This window comes from Diadema setosum, chromosome 22 (genome assembly GCF_964275005.1).
Source record: "Diadema setosum chromosome 22, eeDiaSeto1, whole genome shotgun sequence".
NCBI classification, from domain to species: domain Eukaryota; kingdom Metazoa; phylum Echinodermata; class Echinoidea; order Diadematoida; family Diadematidae; genus Diadema; species Diadema setosum.
Genome location: NC_092706.1, coordinates 7,162,449 through 7,172,255, shown reverse-complemented (window position 1 = coordinate 7,172,255; position 9,807 = coordinate 7,162,449). Strand labels below are relative to the sequence as shown.

Below are 9,807 nucleotides of genomic sequence, written 5' to 3'. Positions count from 1 at the left end.
GTTTTGTTGTTTAACTTTATATCATACATATATATCACTGTTGGACTTGAAAACGCCTTATTGCCCTACTTCATCATATCTTATAACGATACATATTCTATAATAGCTTATGATATATAGTGCATATGTTTGTGTGTGTGTTTGCGTGTTTAAAACTAAAAAAAAAAAAAAAGATGCATAGCTACATGCATAATGCAACAGAGATATTAATAGATATCTAGGGATAGAGTTGCTACTGCTGTTACAGGCATTTATATACATAGAAACATACAGTCCTTTAATGGAAAGACAACCTCAAAGCACACAGCAAAAAAATTCTAAACCATGTACTTTTTAATGTCATTAAACTTCGTAATGATGTACTTGTACACTAGATTTCCTTTCTTTATAATTATGCATGAAAGCACGAATATAAATTACTTGCATGATTAGGATAAGCTATTTTTATAAAATCGGCAGCACTTTCACAGTATCATGCTGATACTTTTCATTAAAATCAAAAAGACTGTTATAGTAAATCATGGTGAAACTGTCAGAGTAATCTAGAGTAATCATCTCCACTCATAGTAAACTACACACTACACAAAATACAGTATCTTTCATTCAAACTGATGTGTGATAGGTAAGCACCCAAAAGATTAGTGTATATTGCATACTAATATATGATTTTCATACAGTGCATTTAAGATCAATAAGAAAAAAAAAGTAACAAAATAACTAAGAATAAAACTTACGTATTTTTTTTAACCTGTTGACCATCAATAAGACACATCCATCCAGCACCACCTTTATATATATATATATATATATATATATATATATATATATATGTATATATGTATATAATGAGAAAAAATCACACTCTTTTCTATCCCTTAAAATGCAGGAAGGCGGGTGGTATTATTTGTTTTGAAGCCATTCCTCTCAGGGGAGTTGACCAATGATAAAATCGCTCCTATCAATATCGAATTCCATATCTAAATTCAGTAAAATTAAGCACCCGTATTATTAACGTATGGGTATTTCTGAACATCTATGCTCACTTGTAGAAAAAAAAACTGTTGTCATGCACAGTGTACACATATTTCAAACACTGCAGAGATCAAATCATCAATCTAAATAATTGATATGATTCAAGGCATCGTTAAGATAGAACCAGCACCATTTTGCCGTTGACATGTTTTTTTTTTTTTTCTTTTTTGCAATAAGCATTTTTTTTTTTCACACAGCATGGGAATGATTGTATAACATACGGTATTATGATTAAAAAGTAGCTACTCAGTGCTGAAAAACAGAGACCAACCTACATGACCTCATTACCAATATTTGATTGATGCTAAACCACATTTACTTGGCTATATAAAATCAAATATGTAAAAAATATAATCGTCAAAGGCATGATATACATGATAGTTCAACATTGTATAAACCAAGTCTGAATAATGTCACGTAATATTTCAATTCGGGTTCTTATTGATTGACATAAGAAAACATGTGAACAAAAAAGAAGTATGGATTTAAATGGATGGACACTGTCAAATACAAGTCAAGAGACTCCTTCTAAGAAACTACCTGCTTGATTAATCAAGTTATATTGAACATTTAAGAAACATGCACATGAAAATAAGACCCAAAGACAGATAATAACTAGAACTGAACCATAACACTCCAGTGTAACTAATCAGATTATCTATGGTTACTGAATGCATAAATTATTGCTGCTGCTGAAAGAAAAGACAAGTAAAATATTATGCTGGTATCAAAATGCACTGTACACAAGTATACTATACTTTGTACATAAACCTGCACAGCTTACAGAATGAGAATAGACAGGATCAGCAATGATCAGTTGAAGTTTGCGATTTATTTTGACACATTAGCCTTATGCTCATTAGCGCAATATTGCTGCTGTTGAGAAAAACACACACACACACACACGTAAAATATTGTACTGGTATTAAAATGCAATGAACATTATTATTTGGATATTGTATAGTTTATGAGATGTGACTTGTCCAAATGATGTTTGGATGGATGGGTAGACAGCCAAACAGACCTTGTGTTTTTTGTTCTAGGTAATTCATTGGATATTACGATATCTCTGAGTATTTGAAGTCTGCGATTTATTTTAGCATATCAGACTTACGCTGCTGAGAAACGAACCATTGTTCCACATCCCCCATTTTTCTACACAGAATTATTGGTCTTTCACTATCGCCCTGCATTTCAAAGACTTGATAACGAAAGCAGGACAAGATGACATCACTACCGCACGGACAAGATAAAGAGCAAAAACTATGCACAACAAAAGTTAAACATTTCATAACAGACATGTTTATTATAGACGTAATAGACGTAAGTTTGTAAGAGTATTGATCAATAATTATAACGTCAAGAACATGACATTTTGTCCTTAACAGAAGAACTTCATTCAAATAATACTGTAATGTGCCATTGTTACTGTCCGATGATTTCTTAATTTGTGTATTCTAAATCAATATTGTTGTAGTTTGTTATTCTTTTGCAGGGCCCCTAAGAATAACAATGTATAAACCACTGATGAAGTTACCCTGGCCCAAGTTCATTGAATGAATGAATAAATAAATGAATTGTCCAATTTCATTTCTTTGGTAAGTTTCGTCATCGGATTCGTGGTAGTTCCACTGGTGCCATACAGACCAGTAAGTGCTGCCCAAAAATATGCCCAACCTGGAGTTGGGGATGGCGAGAGTTGGCGAGAAGGTTTTTTTTTTTTTTTTTTTAGAAAAGTGACTTCAAATGAAAACAACAACAAAACAACAACAAGGAGGACACATCAGATGACGTTATTTTACCAGCAGATTATAAACAGGAAAATAGAATAGAATAGAATAGAATCAAATCAAATGAAATAAGATGGCACAAAGTAAAACAAAATAAAATAAACTAAAATAAGATGAAATAAAATAAAACAAAACACAATACAATAAAATACAATACAATAAAATACAATAAAACAATAAAATGAAATAAAATAAAATAAAATGAAGTAAATCAAACACAATAAAAATTATGTGACCCGTCAAGGTGAAAATGCATTCACTGAAAATCGATAACCCGATTTTGGTATTTTGTAAGATTTTCTAAACTCTCATAATTCAATGTGCTTTGTCACATTTTATTCTGACAACCCATGATAGAAATCATTTAGAATCTGGCCATCACAATAACTACAAACAAAGGTTTTGGAAAATGTATTTTGATATCTATAGTGGACTCATGTTATAAGTCTTTCTAGAAAAGCACGTTCTTCAATACGTAACTGGATAGGGTTAAAAAAAATACATTTTCACTCTTGTCATGTCAAAGGTCCTTTCCTTTCCACATTTGCGATATCTTCTGACCAAATTACTTCCATTAAGATTTATAGTTGCATTTTGAGTCAAAGCACTCACGATGACACAGTCGTCCCACTTGTGATTCGATCATTAGCTTCCGTTCCCGACTGTGTCCGCCATTTTTTGCAGCAGATGCCCGCCATGCATAGCTCTCTGAGTGCGTCTCGACTCTGCTGCTTCATGAAGACGAAGACGAAAGGGTCGATGACATGGTTGCTGACCAGGAGGAAGATGACGACGTAGAGATACCACTCCGGCTGGGAGACGTCGAGCGCTTTCAACAGTCGCTGAATCTACATGATCATTGGGATATTGTGGAGGGGGAGGGGGTTTAGAGAGTTAAGGATAAATGTAATACTATAGACACAAATACATCATCTGAAATGTGGAAGATTGGGATGATGCAACAGTTTCACCTCTTTAAATCTACCTTAAAAAAACATAGGGGAAAATGTTATAAGTACTTCAAGTGGAGGAGAGTTGTTCTTAAAACATAATGCAAAATGTGTGTTGTTTGTACAGACATGAAACTCTCATCATCATGAGTAATTCGGTTGGATAGCAGCAGTGACAGCCCTCAAAATCATTGTAAAACTAACACGATCATGAACCCACGTGACCTAGCAGGGTAAATAAAGATTGATATGAATATAAAGAATGTTGAGATTATGATATCCTTTCACCATCACGAAAAACATTCCTTGACACGACGAATAAAAGCGACAAACACACTAGTAATGCGGCTTCGTCCCTGCTAAAAGAAAGAAGTGACAAATCAAAGAAATGTCAGACAATATATATATATATATATATATATATATATATATATACATATATATATATATATATATCTATATATATATGAAGAGTTTGTTTGCAAAAACCGATAAGTCCATATTTGCCAAATGGAGATATTTGCGATTAAAGGTCAAGAAAAATAGAGAGAATAATAAGAACATTTTTGCTTCTTTTGACCATAACTTCAAAATATACCATTATATGTAGTGACCAATATATCATTTAAACAGTATCATTTTGTACTTAATGACAGAGATCGTACTTCAAAATCTTCAAAAATGGACTTATCGGTTTTTGCAAACAAACCCTTCATATATATATATATATATATATATATATATGTGTATATATATATATATATATATATATTGTGGGGATGGGTTGCTTGTTTCCAAAGATTGAAAATAATAAGCTCTAACTGGTTGCCAAGTTTTGATCTACACACCCATCCTTAATAAAAGTTGTGAATTTTCTGCTACTCTAGATAGTTTAGTAATCGATTGGATTAATGAGAATGTACTAAAGGTGTCAACAGAATGATGAACAGAGTTATTTTCATATCACGATCATCCGTGATTATTTTTATTACAAAATATTTGGGTCAAAATAGAGTTAGTCATTGCTTCAAAAAAATAAAAATAAAAGATATTGTCATCATATTGTGGCCTATATAGACCGTTTCCGCAAGCAAGTTCTCCTTTTCCCAGGAAGTATAATCTAATCAAGTAGGGATTCTAATGACTCATTCATAATGCTCAGCTCAGTTTTCGTTTGCTAATTTTAATCATCCAATTGAGAAGGGAATGCATACACTGCTGCACCACCACGTGATCTGCTTTGCCGACTATCTGTGACTCTCAGATATTTACTAAGATCATGCATGGCAGTTGGATGGCTATGAAACCAAGTTACAGTTATTCCTTTTTGGATTCTATTTAGAAAAGGAGTCCCGGAACAAAAACGCCTGTCATGTCATATGGAAATTTTTCAATAAGATCAGAGAAATTGTTTTTCAGTAATTATTTTGAATCTCTCACTGAAGTTTCATCCTCATCATTCAAAGTGTATTCAAACTTATTTCCATTGATGTTCAGCTCTGTCATTATTATCTTAATCAGACTGTATGTAACTCATTCAAAGATTCGAGTAGCATTCACATGAGATCATAATCTTGGCTATATAATAGTCTTCACGTTGATCTGTGCTGAAAATACTAGTCAAACATATCCACAAGACCCATTGCATCAGGGGGCTTAATGTGTCGGTCTTGTGGGCTTTTTTTTTTGTGCTTAGTGTCAGACTCGTGGCCCTCGTTTGCCTAGTGTCGGACTGATGGGCCTTATTTGCCCAATGTTGAGCTCATGGGCTGTATGACTCGTGGGTGCCGAGCTCGTGACGTGCACCCGATAGAACTTTGCACGAAATCCTCCTCCGTTAACTTTCTCCTTTCACTGTGATATCTGCAGGACCTTAACTATGATTTTTATGGGGGGGGGGGGGTACAGAATTATAAAATGTGGACGTTTTGAGTTCAAGTTTATGTTCAGTTCCGTTATTTTAATTGCCCCTTTCTCTTTCTCTTTTTTTTTCTGCTACGACCAAACCGGGGGGGGGGGGGGGGGGGAGTTCAGCGGAACCTCCTGAACCCCTTCCTCCTAATTGTGGATCTGTATCTGTCCAGCTTCGTCAGATCGTCACCGATGTAGAAAGGAGCACCCGTTCTTTTGGCGCTCTGAATAGAGACATGGTGTGCTGTTTATGCTGATAACATCGGAACTTATTGCATAATTATGTCTCGGTATTTCCCTTAGTGCTTTTCCTATTCCGGTGAGCACATATACTTTAATTATGCATTTACATTGTATTATCAAAGTACCCATTAGGTTAGGAGCATGACAACATATCCTCGTCAGGCTTTTCACCTTTTTCCCCCGGTAGGCCGATAATTGATCCGCAAATTGTTTCTCCTTGAGAATCATTTCAGCTCATTTTCTGCTTGGCTCTATGAAATTGGATCTGAAGATCCTCATTTTCTCTCATTTTTCTCTCTCCATAGCAATGTCCTTCAGATAATGAGGCGTAACAGATTGCTTTAAAGCAGATGTGCCAACAGCATGATGTTCGAGCGCAGTAAAGAAACTCTACAACTTAGATTGATTAGTTATCCCCCAAAGCACGAACTGCTCAAAGTCAAAGCCTGTACGTGTCAAGGGCATTTGAATTGCTAGACACCGGCAGCTCAGCGCTCTGCTCTGTAAACACAGATTTTTATTTATTGTATTTTTTAAATGAATCTGCCCTAAAAATACAGTGTTCTAAATATAGACAAGACACTTTGAAGACTCTGCTATAGATGATGGGTGTCACAGTTCTGAGGAATTTGTGACACAAAATCCACAAGGTATAGAGAAATGAATGAAAAAGCAATTACGGTTTGTGTAGGGTACACGGCATGTCTCACGGAAGTGCAGCAAAACGAAACCGAAACGAAATCCGCTGAACCCGACTTAAAGGAAGGTAACAGGAAGCATAATCATTTTGTAATGAGCGTCATGAGTGAGTTCAAATTTCACTTTAAAGCGGATTTATTCTCACTGAGCAACCACAGACTGAAACAAATTAAAAAAAAAAAAAAAAGGAGAAAACATTCATCTCAAGAAATAAGAGGGTAGGTACATTTTTATTTTTCGGGGGGGGGGTGGTGTTAAAAAAAAAGCGATGGTCAACTTCACAACCGGGCACAGATGTGGTGTGAAGGACACAAGTCCCACGGCATGGCAGGCCAAAACACTGGCCCTTTCATTCAGATGTAAGCGCAAAGCTCAATTACCTTACAATTCCCCAAGAAGGAATCATTTGTTTGTTTGTTTGTTCAAATATCGATTACAACAGACATAAAAAAATGACAATGGTGACTATGACAACAACAGCGGTAGTCATAAACATGGTGAAAGTTTGGTTCATGATTTATGATCTACATTTCAGGCAGTCGTCTCAGCCCAACGGCTGAATCGCACAGCTTGCACTGTTTTGAAAACAAACAACAGATTTTTAAATCTTTGAAAGCTTCCGTGGCGGTAGAACGTTGGGTGGTTAGAAGGCTTAACGGTGCACCACGTACTTCTTTCTAGGGTATGCGTGTTGCCCTGAAAAGGGCCTACCCAATCTCTAGGATCCCGGGATTTGGTAGGCCCTTTTCAGGGCCATACACATACCCTAGAAAGAATACGTGGTGGACCGTTAAGCCTTCTACCACCCAACGGATTTTCACTTAAATGGTAAAATATGTCATGCATGATTCTGTTAGTACGTCCTTTCAGACTTACATGAGGCCTATTGACTACAATTACAAAGAGTAAGAATAATGAAGTTGTGCATAACATAAAAATAAGGTGAAATGACAGCAAAGATAATTTACGTAAAATGGAAACCAGGATATGGTGAACACCACCGACATGACTACGACCATCTTGGAGATCGATATCTGTGTGGTCCTCGTCATCTCCACAGTCCGAACTCCATGTCGAGTGTTGGTTCTCCCTGTCTCACATTCTGGCGATACATCACTTTTATTCTTATCGTTCAAGCTAGTGCGCATTTCGATGACAGAGGACGTTGGTAGGTCTGTTTCACGTTTACTTGGCTTCAATATTAATCTCGTTCTACTGTTCCGCTGCCGTAGCTGAAAGATGACAAGGCCGTTTGACACGTACATGAGAATCAGCATGAGAGAGCCGAATGCGAGATAGATCGCCGTGAAGGCCCTATTGCCCGGACTGCCTCGGGTCCCCGAATCGCCGGGAGGATTGCATGTGACCTCTGTGGTATTTCCGACTTCATGTACTACGGCGTAACTCCCTACACCCATCACAGGAAGAGTGCTGATAAGGAACGACAGAGAAAGTGCGACGGATGCAGCAATTTTGGCCTTGCACAAAGTCGCCATTCTATAATAGTATAACGGAGCTCGCAAAGCGAAGCATCTCTCGAGGCACATTAGTGTGTTCATGAATCCCGACGCATATCCAACAGTCAATCTTATGACGTAGTTAACTTCACACTTCAACTTCGTGTTGTGTAAATCAAGACTATTACCGATCCATAGCAAGAAGAGACTCACGAGGTCGACCGCGATTAGTGTATGGACAAGAAACGAAGGAACAGAACGACCACGCTGGCTTTTCTTGGTACGTCGACGCACTCTATAAATCACGACCAGAGCTATCGAGTTTGCCAGGATGCCTAAAATGAGAGGGATTGAATTCACGCTAAAATACAATGAAAACCCCGACATTGTTAACGTCCTCCACCATGACCACGCGAGCGGAAGTGTAGAATGACAAACAATGTGTAGATCATTTCATTTTGCGAATAGACTGAAGCGCCAAAACAAGCGAATGATTATGGCGAACGCTCGTAACCGAGTGAGAGGACAACATACTGTACCAGCTCTATGTCGAACAATACGTGCAATGAGAAGGTTTTGAATGTGGCAATAGCGAAACAACACGTTTTCACACGTTGTTTCACTATTTTGATAATGAAGTACTTGAGAGGCGATACACGCACGGGGATACAAACACACACACACACACACACAAACACACACACACAACTGGATACACGTATCCACGCAGGGCTTCTTTCTCATATAACATATTATCATAAAAGCATACAAGCTTTAAGCATCATAGTGCAATCACCTTATTCGAAACCAATTTCCATTAAAGGGAACGAAAGAGAGAGAGAGAGAGAGAGAGAGAGAGAGAGACAAACAGACAGACAGACAAAAAGAAAGAACTGTTTGCGTTTTTTTTTTTCATCTCGGTGTAGCCTATATTAATTTGTTTTTAGCAAAATCATATTCATAGTCTGATAGTAGGCACATCATACCGTTTGGAGATATTGGAACACACAATTATCGCAATATCAAAATCAAGCGATTTAAGTGATGGAGAACTATCGCACAGTGTAGATGCGTTCTTTATTGAATGCAGACATAATGTATATTCGAAAATCAGCGTTGAAATCTAATGTCGGTGCCCGATTTTCCCCTCGTATGGCGTAAACCAACTTGCATAAAAAATACTCAAGGGAAAATAGTACTATTTGTAATTATCACACCGGAGGAGCACTTAATGAATTGTGGACGATCAGCAATCAGATCTGTTACCACGTAATTATAAGTCCCAACACATGACATTACTTTTCCAAACAAATAAACACGCCACTTAGCATGGCTTCAAAGAAAGATCCCGAACAAATGATTTGAGAGTAGGCCTACTCTCATTCGATGCAGAAAAGCACCAAGGAACTCTCATTTGATGCAGAATAGCACCAAGGACATTGCGTGTTAGATGTCATGTGTTATCACAATAAATGTTAACGTTACAAATGCTTAAACAATGTACCACTCATCAGAATAGACACGTTCAGTATGAAACAGTTGTTATAGTGTGACGAATCATAAAATGTGTTGTGATGTTCCTTTACATGCTAACGTACAATAGACTTAAGACTTGTCGAAGGTACTTAAAATCTTTTATAGGCGGATACTACCACGCCTTGGAGCTATGACCTGCAATTAAAAGGTAATTTGACTATAAGGACTCTGATTATGTGATGATCTGTC

At 36.9% G+C, this 9,807-nt stretch overlaps 1 protein-coding gene across 1 annotated transcript; it reads right to left on the bottom strand.

Annotated features, from left to right (window-relative positions):
* Positions 1–3,374: 3,374 nt before the first annotated feature.
* Positions 3,375–8,172, bottom strand: LOC140245476 (uncharacterized). The gene is made up of 2 exons (XM_072325046.1): positions 7,594–8,172; positions 3,375–3,670 (listed from the first exon to the last, which is right to left on the bottom strand). Exons 1-2 carry the CDS (start codon positions 8,170–8,172, stop codon positions 3,431–3,433), a joined length of 819 nt encoding a protein of 272 aa, XP_072181147.1. The 3' UTR covers positions 3,375–3,430.
* Positions 8,173–9,807: the final 1,635 nt, after the last annotated feature.

Bases quoted from the DNA above. Each gene is read 5' to 3' on its own strand.
- LOC140245476 (XM_072325046.1), bottom strand. From the start codon at position 8,172: ATGTGCCTCGAGAGATGCTTCGCTTTGCGAGCTCCGTTATACTATTAT. The intron at 3,671-7,593 runs GTAAATTATCTT...ATGATCATGTAG, and splicing joins TATCCTGGTTTCCATTTTAC to ATTCAGCGACTGTTGAAAGC.